At 46.3% G+C, this 13032-nt stretch overlaps 1 protein-coding gene across 5 annotated transcripts in view; it reads left to right on the top strand.

Annotated features, from left to right (window-relative positions):
- CLIP2 (CAP-Gly domain containing linker protein 2) overlaps window positions 1-13032 on the top strand; it is a 74893-nt gene that overhangs the window by 31671 nt on the left and 30190 nt on the right. For all 5 annotated transcript variants that reach the window (XR_014520033.1, XM_083479548.1, XM_083479550.1 and 2 more), the window contains exon 3: window positions 72-625. Coding sequence is in view for 4 of the 5 variants with exons in the window: in XM_083479548.1 (XP_083335674.1) it covers window positions 72-625 (554 nt within the window). In the remaining variant the exon portion in view is untranslated. The remainder of the gene's footprint in view (window positions 1-71; window positions 626-13032) is intronic.

A 13032-nucleotide genomic window follows, 5' to 3' on the forward strand; every position in this document is an offset into this window, starting at 1 on the left:
CAGGACAGGCATTAATAGGGCCTTCCTTGCTTGAAGGCTTTGTTTTCATGTCCCTTTATTTTATTTTACAGGGTCGCCTCTGCATAAGCAGACCTCCGCTTCTTCTTCTTCTTCCACAGCTGCCCCCGAGAAGCCCGCAGGGTCCAAAGTCACCGAGGTGGGCGATGACTTCCTGGGGGACTTCGTGGTGGGAGAACGTGTCTGGGTGAACGGCGTGAAGCCAGGTGTGGTACAATACCTGGGGGAGACTCAATTTGCGCCCGGACAATGGGCGGGTGTCGTGCTGGATGACCCAGTGGGGAAGAACGATGGCTCGGTGGGTGGGGTCCGCTACTTTGAGTGCCAGCCCCTGCAGGGGATCTTCACGAGGCCTTCCAAGCTGACCCGCCAGCCCACCGCGGAAGGTTCCGGAAGCGACGCACATTCCGTGGAGTCGCTGACGGCTCAGAACTTGTCCCTGCACTCGGGAACGTCCACCCCACCTCTCTCCACGCGCATCATCCCTCTCAGGGAAAGCGTCCTCAACAGCACAATGAAAACGGGGAACGAGTCCGGGTCGAACCTCTCGGACAGCGGTTCGGTGAAGAAAGGGGACAAAGACTTCCGGCTTGGAGACCGCGTCCTGGTGAGTCTTTTCTTTCCGCCCAGCTTTTCGGAGAGGTTGAAATATTGCCTCAGAATTCCGAAATTGTGACAAATTGAGTGACTCCCAAACAGATGATGGGAAAACGTCATATTAATACATTTTTTAAAATATTATTATTTATTTAATAACAGTAAATAAATTGGCCGTTTACTATTGTTGGCCGAAAGGAACGATTGTTTAGTGGCCATTGCAACTTTCCAACAAGCGGGGGTGGGGTGGAGAAGAGATTTCAGAAATATAAGCTCCCAAACTTTGTATTTCACGATAATAATAAGAAATCTTAGATTTAAAACCGAAATGAAGAACGACAGATTTTTTTAAATGTAACTGCTTGCTCAGCAAAAACCTCTAAACGGTTTTAACAAAATGTAATAGTGTACTGATAAAAGCACCTGTTGAAAACACGTTGGCGTAAAATTTATCCAGATATAAATATAATCAGTGGTTTTAAAATAAACATTTGCGTTAAAATAACATGTCTGGGTAGGCTTGCCTGGAGAATTTGGTTTTTTAGTAGGGGCCAAAAACAATGCAGTGAATTTGCCTACAATGGGCAGGGAGTTCCAACAGTTCCACAAAGAAAGATGAATTCTTTCCAAGTGTGGAATGAACATTATATTTCACTCATAAACCTGCCCGTCCCACAAATTGAAGTGATTGAGTGGGTATGTGTGAGCTGAGGTGATCCTTTTCAGTAATAGCCAGGTATAGCAATGAGTTTTTCGAATTTAAAATCATCACTGTGGCAACCAGTGGTGAAATCTGAAACAATTCTTTTTTACTGAGGCTGCCAAGGCATAGTGGAAACATCTCTTTCGGTCAAACGAGTGCGTTCATCAGAGAACAGATAACTTATCATTTCTAAAATGGGACTTTGCTGTTAAGCACCACCAGGGACTGTTTGGGAGAATAAAGAACCTGGCAGCATGCAAGGTGGAAAACCTTCCATCATGGAAGTTCTGCAGGTGCAACTTTCCTGTGTCGCCAGGATCTGAGGGTACCTGCTACTGATCCTGCAATATGACTGTCCTATGCACATTGGTTTGTGATTGGATCAGATTGGTTCATTCATTTCTAGCCTTTAGAACATTCCAAACTGAGGCTTTAACCATTTAAAAGTTAGGCCCTTTGGTTTCTTGCATGGCAAGGGGGGAGCCACTGAGACTTGCAGCGATATTCAAGAGGCCCATGGTTTGTGAAGCGCTTAGGGCTGGGTGATAACAGTGGTACCTCGGTTTTCAAACATAATCCGTTCCGGAAGACCGTTCGAGTTCCGAAACCCGAGGTGCAAAGGACGGTCTGAAAACTTAATAAAGAAAATGGAGAAAAATAACATACAGTCATACCTCGGTTGAATGTGCTTTGGGTTGAGCGCGTTCGAGTTGCGCTCCGCGGCAACCCAGAAGTAACGGAGTGCGTTACTTCCGGGTTTCGCTGCTTGCGCATGTGCAGATGCTCAGAATGACGGCATGTGCAGAAGCGGTGAAAAGCGATGCGTGCGTGCGCAGATGTGCCGTCGCTAGTTACGTTTGCTTCTAGATACGAACGGGGCTCCGGAATGAATCCCGTTTGTATCCAGAGGTACCACTCAGCAGAAGCCGTCCGACTTCCGAGGCATGTTCGAAAACGGAACCATTTACTTCTGGGTTTACCGAAACGTTAGTCAACGGAGATGTTAAAAAACCGAGGGACCACTGTATATCGATATATTGTCCAAAACCGGTTTGAAGTCTGTATCGTGATACTGGTTTCATGATTTTTGACCTGGCAATATATCATGAATCATGGTGTGTGTGTGTGTGTGTGTGTGTGTGTGTGTGTGTGTGTGTGTGTTATGAAAAAATCACAATGTGGGGAAAACTGTGAAGCCATCCAGTGCCTCTATATAGCTCCATCCTTATTTCAGACATCGTGATATATCGTGATGTTTAGCTGGTGATATATTACGCTGTTGAAAACCAGATATCGCCCAGCTCAGGAACCAGTGCACTATGCTTTTATGTGGACATTTAGAAACCACTGTCAGGGGAGTGTCTAGTCAGTCGATTTGGTGTTCCATGTCATTAGTATGCTGGTGACAACCCGCTTGCTGTTCTCTTCTTCCTCCTCCTCAAATCCCAGGGCGGTGCTGGAATTCCTCAGTCGTTGCTTGGAATCAGGAGCTGGCTGGATGAGGGCCAGTGAGGCAAAACTTAATCCTTACGAACTCCCGTCTTCAGGGGGAGGGTGCCGGCCTTTACGAACCCAAAGTGGCAATTGTCACACAAGCCCAAGTGTACAGCTCTGGTTGCCTCAGCTAAAGATGGATATCGAGGAGGTGGGAAAGAATCAGAAAAGGCAACCAGAGTAGTCAGGGGGATGGAGCAACAAACCTACGTTGAAAGGTTGTAGCCAGTGCCTGATTTATGTATAAGCTAAACAAGCTATAGCTTAAGGCCCCACTCTCTTGGGCCCTAAAGGAAAAAAACAACTGGAAGTACATTTCCAAAATATAAGATAACAAACAAATAAAATAAAACCTACATGCAGCAACAGGTTTTTGTGTTGTGTAGGCTCCTATGATGTAAGGAATGGGCCCTGCCTGCTGGCCTGCTCTCTAAAATATCACTGGTTTGCTCATTTCTATATATAGGGTGCCTCCATTCTGCATGGACTGGTTCCATGGCGACATGTGCAAATGGCTTTAGATACCTATTAGGTCCATAAATTACCATATAGCATATATTCAAAACATTAGCAGCGACAATTTGTTGTTGGCAAAGGACAGCTGGACATATAAAGGGCCCCATTACCTTCAGTAGCTTAGGGCCTCATCAAACCTAAATCGGGCCCTGGCTGTAGCATTTGGGAGAAAAGCGGAAATTATGCGGGGTGTGGAGAAAATGGACAGAGAAAAGTTTTTATCCGTCTCGCCAGAATTGCCTCCAGAATTGCCTTGGTTGCGTGGAATGCCTGCGTCCCTCTCTTGCTCCATCCAAAGAGTCACAGCCGGCTGATTGTGGGAGATTGTGGGAGATGCTCATTGGGGAGGCTGGATAGGATGCGCTAGGAGGAGTTGCTGTTGCTGCACCATTGCTCTGCGTTCTGCAGAGGAAGGAAAACGACAGCTCATTCGACGGTGAAGTGCCACTGGGCTTCATGCCATATACATAGTGCAGAAGATTTCTCTCGAATGTGGCTGCTGGATGTTTCGTCTCTGTCCAGTAGCATACTTAAAAGGCCAGGACCTTATTTACGGCATAGGACCACAATAACCCCAAGGAATGTCTCTCCCCATATAAACCGACCCAGACCCTACAATCTGAGCCTCTTCTTTGACGCCGCTTCTATAAGAAGTCCAGAAGACGGCAAGAGCCTTTTCTGCAGTGGCTCCCTGTCTGTGGAATGCTCTCCCCAGGGAGGTTCGCCTGGTGCCTTCCTTATACACCTTTAGGCGCCATGCAAAAATGTTCCTCTTCAACCAGGCCTTGGGATGATTAATATTCTACAGCCTTTTAAATGTGTTTGTAGGAAGAAGGGTTGTTGTTTGGTCACTTCTTTTTAAACTATTTATTTGTGCTGTGGGTTAAACCAAGATCCTAGAACTTGCTGATCAGAAGGTCGGCGGTTCGAATCCCCGCGACGGGGTGAGCTCCCATTGCTCGGTGCCTGCTCCTGCCAACCTAGCAGTTCAAAAGCACATCAAAGTTCAAGTAGATAAATAGGTACCGCTCTGGCGGGAAGGTAAACGCCGTTTCCGTGTGCTACTCTGGTTCGCCAGAAGCAGCTTAGTCATGCTGGCCACATGACCCGGAAGCTGTATGCTGGCTCCCTTGGCCAATAAAGCAAGATGAGCGCTGCAACCCCAGAGTCAGCCATGACTGGACCTAATGGTCAGGGGTCCCTTTACCTTTACTTATTTGTGCGTTTACTTTGTGTTTTATCTTGTGAACCACCCTGAGATGTTTTTTATGAAGGGCAGTATAAAAATCTAATAAAAATACAGTGGTACCTCGGGTTAAGAACTTAATTCGTTCTGGAGGTCCGTTCTTAACCTGAAACTGTTCTTAACCTGAAGCACCACTTTAGCTAATGGGGCCTCCTGCTGCTACCGCACAATTTCTGTTCTCATCCTGAAGCAAAGTTCTTAACCCAAGGTACTATTTCTGGGTTAGCAAAGTCTGTAACCTGAAGCGTCTGTAACCCGAGGTACCACTGTAAAATAAAAAAATAAGAATAATCCTATATTTGTCTGCCAAGGGAACAGAAGATGTGGAGCATGCTACTTCATAAGTATTGGTTGGTTGGTTTTTAAAAAAACACAACTTCCATCAGCTTCATGTATCTTAGCCAGGTGCCTTTGAGTTATTCTGGACCACGATGCACATCCAGGCACCCCCTTGCTGTTCTGGCGGGGATTGATGGTCCAGAATCTCTGGAGGGCACCAGGTTGGGGGAGGCTGACTTATCCACAGCCCCTCCTATCAGCTGTCATTGGCAAGTAGAACCTCCATATCTGGAAGCAGTGTATCTGTGAATACCAGATGCTGGTGGCAAAGGGATGTCATTGCCTAGCTTATAAACTTTGCTGTAAATGGAAGTTGCTGAACCCAATAGCAATCCATAGCTACCAGGAAATTAATTACAGATAGGTAGCCGTGTTGGTCTGCCATAGTCAAAATAAAAAATTCCTTCCAGTAGCACCTTAAAGACCAACTAAGTTAGTTCTTGGTATGAGCTTTCGTGTGCATGCACACTTCTTCAGATACACTGAAACAGAAGTTGCCAGACCCTGAATCAGACCACATATTCTATATATAGTATCTATATCTAAATCACTATATAGAAGGGTCTGGCAACTTCTGTTTCAGTGTATCTGAAGAAGTGTGCATGCACATGAAAGCTCATACCAAGAACTAACTTAGTTGGTCTTTAAGGTGCTACTGGAAGGAATTTTTTATTCAGGAAATTAATAACTGTGTGGCTATGCAATTGTTTTTAAATGTTTTGAGACGTTCTGAATTGGGGGTTCCCTTTGTGGCCTGTGGAATGAGTTTACGTTCAGGAGGTCTTCATTAAATATGATTTTAAACTGCATTTTTCTTCTTTTATTTCTTATAACGTATTGCCATTTTAATTTCTATTGAAATACAGTAAAGTACCGTATAAGAAATAAAAGCAGCAATGGAAACAGAATTAAAAATCATATAGCATCTAACACAGTGCATTTCAGTTGCCGCAACAGGCAGAAAAATCATTATGTCGTCCGCCAGGAAAATCAGGAATTTTAAAGTGGTCTGTGGGGGAGAGAGAAGTTTGGGAGCCACTGCTCTGAATGTTTTGAGATGTTTTCTAAATGTTTTAAATAGGGTTTTTCTCTCTCGTTTAAATTCTACTGCTTTAGAGCGTAGTTTTAACACGAAGCCTCTGGGTTTGCCTGGTCTCTGGCAGGTGGGTGGGGTTTGCATCTTCAGATGGGTGAGAGGGCCTTAAATTATATATATTTATATGTAGAGAGAGAGAAGATTGTGCATGCAACGTAAAAGCTTCAGTCTGACAGGAGCTGGCTGCAAATCATAGCACAGACATGTTTAGGCGTTTGTGCCTGCCCTCATCTCTGCCCCTCTTCCAATCAACTTCCTTCTCTAGGCTCCCCCCTGTGACACCATACCCCGCAAGTGTCCCGGAAAAACCGAGACATCCCATTTTTTGCGCGAGAGCACGGCGGCCATTTTGGGCGCAATGATTTCATACCGAGAGCTCGCCCTGAAAAAGTGCTTTTTCGGGGGCCTGAGATCTCCTGCGGGTCACATGACTCACATGGTAGCACAGCTGGGAAGATGAACATCCCGGTTTTGCGATTCAACATGGTGGCAGGTATATGACATCACCAAGGACTGCCCTCCCTACACCCCCCAGGTCTCAGGTTTGGGCTTTGAAATCTGAGGGTCTGGGGTGCTTCCGAACTGGCAAACCCTACCGTTTTACTATTCTGCTGTTTGGTGCCTTGGGCGACTTTGGGAGGAAGAACGGGATGCAAATGTAATAAATGAACAAATAGGTAATACAAGATTAAAAATGCAAGAATGGATCTCAATCTGAACCAGCCCCGAGAGAACAAGAGTCCTCTTTTGCTCTGGAGTTGAGAGCAGGGAGGCTGGAAGGGAAAGGGATTGCAGTAAATTGGAAACAGGCGAGGGAAAGAATGTTTCTGGAGACACAATTTGAAAACTGCAGGGGAAGTTCAAATGTTACGACTGTCTCCCCCCTGCGCCAGGCTTTATTTAGGCCACATGTCTGTCTTCCGGGCTTTCTGCTGGGGATGGATATGGCAAAAGAGGGCCTTTTCTCTAGAGTAGTTTTTAAAAAGAACCCAGACTTCAGAAACAAACAAACCAAAAACTCTGTGCGCCATCAGATATTTAATTTTAATTTTATATAGCTCCAACCAATGTGCATGAACATGTTTGCAGAGCATAGATCCCTTTCCTACAGAGCTTACAACCAGTGGTTGCCGACCTTTTCTGGCCGGAGTGCACATTCTGAGATTTGAGAGAGTCCTGGGGGACAAAGTAGCTGCTTTTGAGGGAATGTTAGGGGTGAGAGTGGCATAATGCAAAATTAAAGAGACAGCCAGTAGAATTGTAAAATTAGAAGGGGGACCCCTCTAGTCCAACCTCTGGCAATGCACTGGCAATCATTTGGGTTGCCTTTTCTGAAGTTTTTCCAACTCTTCCATGTCCTTTTTGAGGTGAGGCAACCAGAGCCTTTTTATTGATTTTGCACACACACACACACACACACACACAGAGAGAGAGAGAGAGAGAGAGAGAGAGAGAGACTTGCTATCTATCTAACAGGGAACATTCCACATAGGGGAAAGTGTGCAGAAAGATGCATATATTTGTGAAACAGGCAGGAAGATGCAACAGAAATGTAAGTCGATCGTTCATGCTGTTGAGGAGCCAAAGGGAGGATTTGGCCATAAAATAATTATTTTAATCTGGGGCTGGACGAGGAGGAAACTACTTTGCTTTTTGGCGATTCTTATCTTTCTTTGTGGCTACTGTTCAGAAGCCTCTTTGCATAGTTCCCCCCCCCCCATTAAGTGTGTGTGAGAGAGAGCTCATAATTGCCTTCTTGGCTCTCTCTGAGTTCAGGTTTGGGGTTTCTCTTGCAGATGGTCTGAGTGCATTCACTCTCTACTGCAGAGGCAATGCTTGTGGCTTTCGATGCTGCATAGTGTTTCAGAGCCATTAGTATTTAGATGGAAAAGGAGATGACAGCCAAGGTTACACACTGGGGGGGACCGGACGACAACACTTTTTTCTGGGGTTTAGTTTGCAGAGAGCTGGCTGCCTTTGTCTCTTTCTCTGGGCTTGCACCAGATGTTTGCAGCAAAATGCAGCGGGCTCAAACCCTGAACAGGGACACTCTGGTGGGAGATTCCAGCCCCCCACTTGCCCCCTGGAAGGGGCCATTCAAACCTGGAGACTTCAGGTTAGACTTGGTGGTCTCACAACTCTAATTTTCAAGCCTAATTTTGGGTGAGAGGGGGGTAGAAGGGCACCTAGGAAAATGCTGGAAAATGTGTGCCCCTTGGCACCACTGTGGTGACCCTTGAATTGCAGGCTCTGGTGCATGGGTAGGCAAACTAAGGCCAAGGGGCCGGATCCGGCCCAATTGCCTTCTAAATCCAGCCCGCGGACGGTTCGGGAATCAGTGTGTTTTTACATGAGTGGAATGTGTCCTTTTATTTAAAATGCATCTCTGGGTTATTTGTGGGGCCTGCCTTGTGTTTTTACACCAGTGTGGTGTAGTGGTTAAGAGCGGTAGTCTCGTAATCTGGGGAACCAGGTTCGGTTCTCCGCTCCTCCACATGCAGCTGCTGGGTGACCTTGGGCCAGTCACACTTCCTTGAAGTCTCTCAGCCCCACTCACCTCACAGAGTGTTTGTTGTGGGGAAGGAAGGGAAAGGAGAATGTTAGCCGCTTTGAGACTCCTTCGGGTAGTGATAAAGCGGGATATCAAATCCAAACTCTTCTTCTTCTTTTATTTAAAATACATCACTAGGTTATTTGTGGGGCATAGGAATTCATTCATTATTTTTTTCCAAAATATAGTCCAGTCCCCCACAAGGTCTGAGGGACAGTGGACTGGCCCCCTGCTGAAAAAGTTTGCTGACCCCTGCATGTCTATAGAGATTTGGGGTGGACTTCTCTTGGCAATACTTTGCTGTAGCGACGTCATGTGTATCCACACACAGCTCTTTTCCTTTGCAACACTTTAACTTCAGGAAATCCCCAATGTTGAGTTTGTAGCGAAAATGGCAACCACAAGAGGGAGAAAGGAACTCCTAAATTAGACTCTTGGTGACCTTAGAATGAGTATAATTATAGTTCATCTGAAGGGCTATTGTCTGTGAGACGTCGGAAAGTATTGCATCTCAGGCAGCCAAACCCCTCCCTGTGCCAACGTTAGTCACTTTCGTAGGTTTGGGGTGCCAAGGGTGCTGATTTTCCTATCACTCCCTCCAACTGTGTCGCATGTTGGGATCGAACCTGCAAACTTGGTGTTATGAACACCACACTCTCTAGCCAACTAATGAGCCATGCATCCAAGCCGTGGGGGAACCACTAACAGTTACTCCCCTGAAGACCTCAGTGATGGGGCAGGTGTACAAAGATCAGGCAAGGCCAAGGCATACTGGATCCAAGTTGCTCAGGGCCTTGTCAGTTAATGCCAGAACCTTGAACCAGGCCCTGTAGTATCTGGGCACCCTGTGCACCAGAATTACATGCTGGCAATCGTCTCCACCAACAGTCCAGCCGCAGCGTTAAATCTTCCAGCAATTCTGACCAACACATTGTTGACAAGGCATCTCCAAAAGGCAAAAACGGGGTTGAATTACCAGGGGCTGGGGCCAGAAACTGAGCGAGCCCTAAATCGTAGACCATAACAGTTGTTGAAGCATCTCTGTGAGATGAGGCTGCTCTGTACGTGCTCAGAGGAACACTGACACTTGGTTCTTGAGGATTGAGCCTCAATGGCAAAACCAGGCAGAGGGCCTTCTCGGTAGTGGCACCCGCCCTGTGGAACGGCCTCCCACCAGATGTCAAAGAGAAAAATAACTACCAAACTTTTAGAAGACATCTGAAGGCAGCCCTGTTTAGGGATGCTTTTAATGTTTAATAGGTTACTGTATTTTAGTGTTTTGTTGGAAGCCGCCCAGATGGGCAGGGTATAAATAGCAAATTATTATTATTATTATTATTATTATTATTATTATTATTATTATTATTATTATTATTATGTTAGGAGTTTAGACTCCCTTTGCCCCAGTTGACTTTGTGCAACTGTGGGAAGCTGGGTCATTGGTCTGTCTGTGATCTACTATCCCCGACTGGCAGGGGCTGTCCAGGATTTCAGGCAGGGGACATTTCCTGCTTGGAGATCCCATTGAAGATGTACCTGGGAGCTTTTTGTGTGCAAAGATGCTCTGCCTCTGAACCAGGGCATCTACTATACCCAGCATGCTGTCCTTGCAGTACATCCCACCCAGCTTGTGTACTTCTAAGTGGCTCATGTCTGGGAGGGAAATGTGGGCGGTCTTGGAGCAGCGACAGCCTTGCAATTACGAGACACGGTAATTCAAGGTTTCCCTTCTCCCTTTGGCTTCCAAAAGGGATTATTTTCCCATTGCTGCTCAAGAGGCACACTTGGAATTCCTTTCTTCTGTGCTGCCTCTCGTTCAGCTGTGGGCTTTTTTCTTTCTCTCTCTGTGTGTTGACATCTTGGGAAGGCTTCACCCTGCTTTGCAGAATGTAATTAAGTTCTAGAAGGGGAAAAACTTGGCTAGGCTGTGTTTAGAACAGGCATAGGCAACCTTGGCCCTCCAGATGTTTTGGGACTACAATTCCCATCATCCCTGACCACTGGGTCCTGAGCCTGTAGTGCTATTCACCTGAATAAAGACATTCTCCTTACTTTCAAGTGAGAGTTGCTGTTGTCTTTTGAGTCGGGAGCCTCACACCAAGTCTGCTCTTCACTGGGCATTCGTTCTGATTTGTTTCTGGGGCAGTTACACGGCAGTGAGCAATTGGGCCTGAATTCATCCTGATTTAAATGTGCAGTGTTTTGATCCGCCCTCGCTATCCTGATCCACTTCTTCTAGCCAGCTGCAAAACTCAGGTTTTTTACTCCTCCCCCGTCTGTCTTCGAGCTGTCAAATAGTTTCTTCTGAGCCCTGAGCCAACATGTCGTAGCTAGTAACCAGCAGGTCTTAAGGCTTGTTTTCAGATGTTTATCTTCACTTATTTCCTCCCTTTCATCACGGAACCCTCAGGTGACAGACTTCTACATCATAATAATAATAATAATAATAATAATAATAATAATAATAATTAATAATAATAATAATTTATTATTTATACACCGCCCATCTGGCTGGGCTTCCCCAGCCACTCTGGGTGGCTTCCAAAAGAATATTAAAATACTATAATACATCAAACATTAAAAGCTTCCCGAAACAGGGCTGCCTTCAGATGTCTTCTAAAAACCTGGTAGTTGTTGTTCTCTTTGACATCTGGTGGGAGGGCGTTCCACAGGGCGGGCGCCACTACCGAGAAGGCCCTCTGCCTGGTTCCCTGTAACTTGGCTTCTCACAGCGAGGGAACCGCCAGAAGGCGTCCGGGTAGAACGATGGAGGTGGAGACGCTCCTTCAGGTATACTGGACCGAGGCCGTTTAGGGCTTTAAAGGTCAGCACCAACACTTTGAATTGTGCTCGGAAACGTAATAAATTTTATATTTATTGCATTTGTATCCCATGCAGGGCCTCTCCCTCTCCTCATTTAATGCCCTACAACAACCCTGTGAGGTAGGTTAGGCTGAGTGGTGGTGACTGACCCAGGGTCACCCGGTGAGCCTCATGACTGAGTGGGGATTTGAACCCTGATCTCCTAATTCCTAGTCCATGGGTAGGCAAACTAAGGCCCGGGGGCCGGATCCGGCTCAATCACCTTCTAAATCCGGCCTGCGGACAGTCCAGGAATCAGCGTGTTTTTACATGAGTAGAATGTGTCCTTTTATTTAAAATGCATCTCTGGGTTATTTGTGGGGCATAGGAATTCGTTCACCCCCCCAAAAAAAAATATAGTCCGGGCCCCCACAAGGTCTGAGGGACAGTGGACCAGCCCCCTGCTGAAAAAGTTTGCTGACCCCTGTCCTAGTCAGACACACTTAACCACTGCACCACACTGCCTCTCATGTGCCCAGATGGTTCCCCAGTCCAGGCCAAGAACTGCTTAGCTTCAGCAATTTGGTAGACCTGTTTGTCTTCAGACAACGGGGTCTAGCAGCTTGCAAATCATTTGAGAAAGTGTCTCCCTCAGTCTCTCTGCCCTTGAAATGAAACCACCTCACTTGAAGGCCGTGACTTCCGTACACAGGATTCTCCCACCCCATTGCAGTCAGCAAATACCTTGCATTCAATGAGCCCATCCTACTAGCAGAGGGATCAAACTTGTCAGTGGCTTTTAAATCAAACACAGAGCCCCTCCCCCTCCCCATACGCATTTATTTGAACAGCATTTGCAGAAATGATGGAGATGAATAAATCTGCTTACTGGTCAGACAGTGTTCATCTGTTTGTTTTTCTGTGTTTGCTGCTACGCTTTCATTCCTGGGTTTGCACCCTGTGGCTAAATGGCATCTGCAGCCGGGTTCTAGTGGGGCCATGGAATTACTGGCCTAAAGCATCATTACTGGTTTAGCTGTCTTCTTGAGAGGGCCTGCAGGGCAGGGAAGCTGCCACTCCGGACAGGTCTGTTGTGCTGCTTGTGTGGAAGATAAATACATCTGAGAGACTAGCTTCCCCTCCTGGAACATTTACATCCCAAATGGACATTAGAGAAACTTGCAACTCAGAACGTGCATCTGAACTTGCCTATTTCTTCCTCCCTCCCAGTCAGTTTTCCTTTCCTGCCATACCTCTTTAGGTTGCTAGCTTGAGGGGAGCAACTGCCACCCTGGGATCCATATATATATATACACACACACACACACACACACACAGTCGTACCATGTCTCCCAAATGCCTTGGGAGTCAAAGGTCTCTGGTTACGAACTTAATTCGTTCTGGAGGTCTGTTCTTAACCTGAGGTACCACTTTAGCTAATGCGGCCTCCCGCTGCCACTGCACTGCCGGTACACGATTTCTGTTCTCATCCTGAGGTAAACTTCTTAACCCGAGGTACTACTTCTGGGTTAGCGGAGTCTGTAACCCAAGGTGTTTGTAACCCAAGGTACTGCAATATATATATATATATATATATATATATATATATATATATATGCTTTCGTAGATTTTCACGGGTACAGGAATGCAGGTTTTGGTGTCTTCGGGTG

The sequence above is a fragment of the Podarcis liolepis genome (assembly GCF_965112155.1).
Source record: "Podarcis liolepis genome assembly, chromosome: 16".
NCBI classification, from domain to species: Eukaryota; Metazoa; Chordata; class Lepidosauria; order Squamata; family Lacertidae; genus Podarcis; species Podarcis liolepis.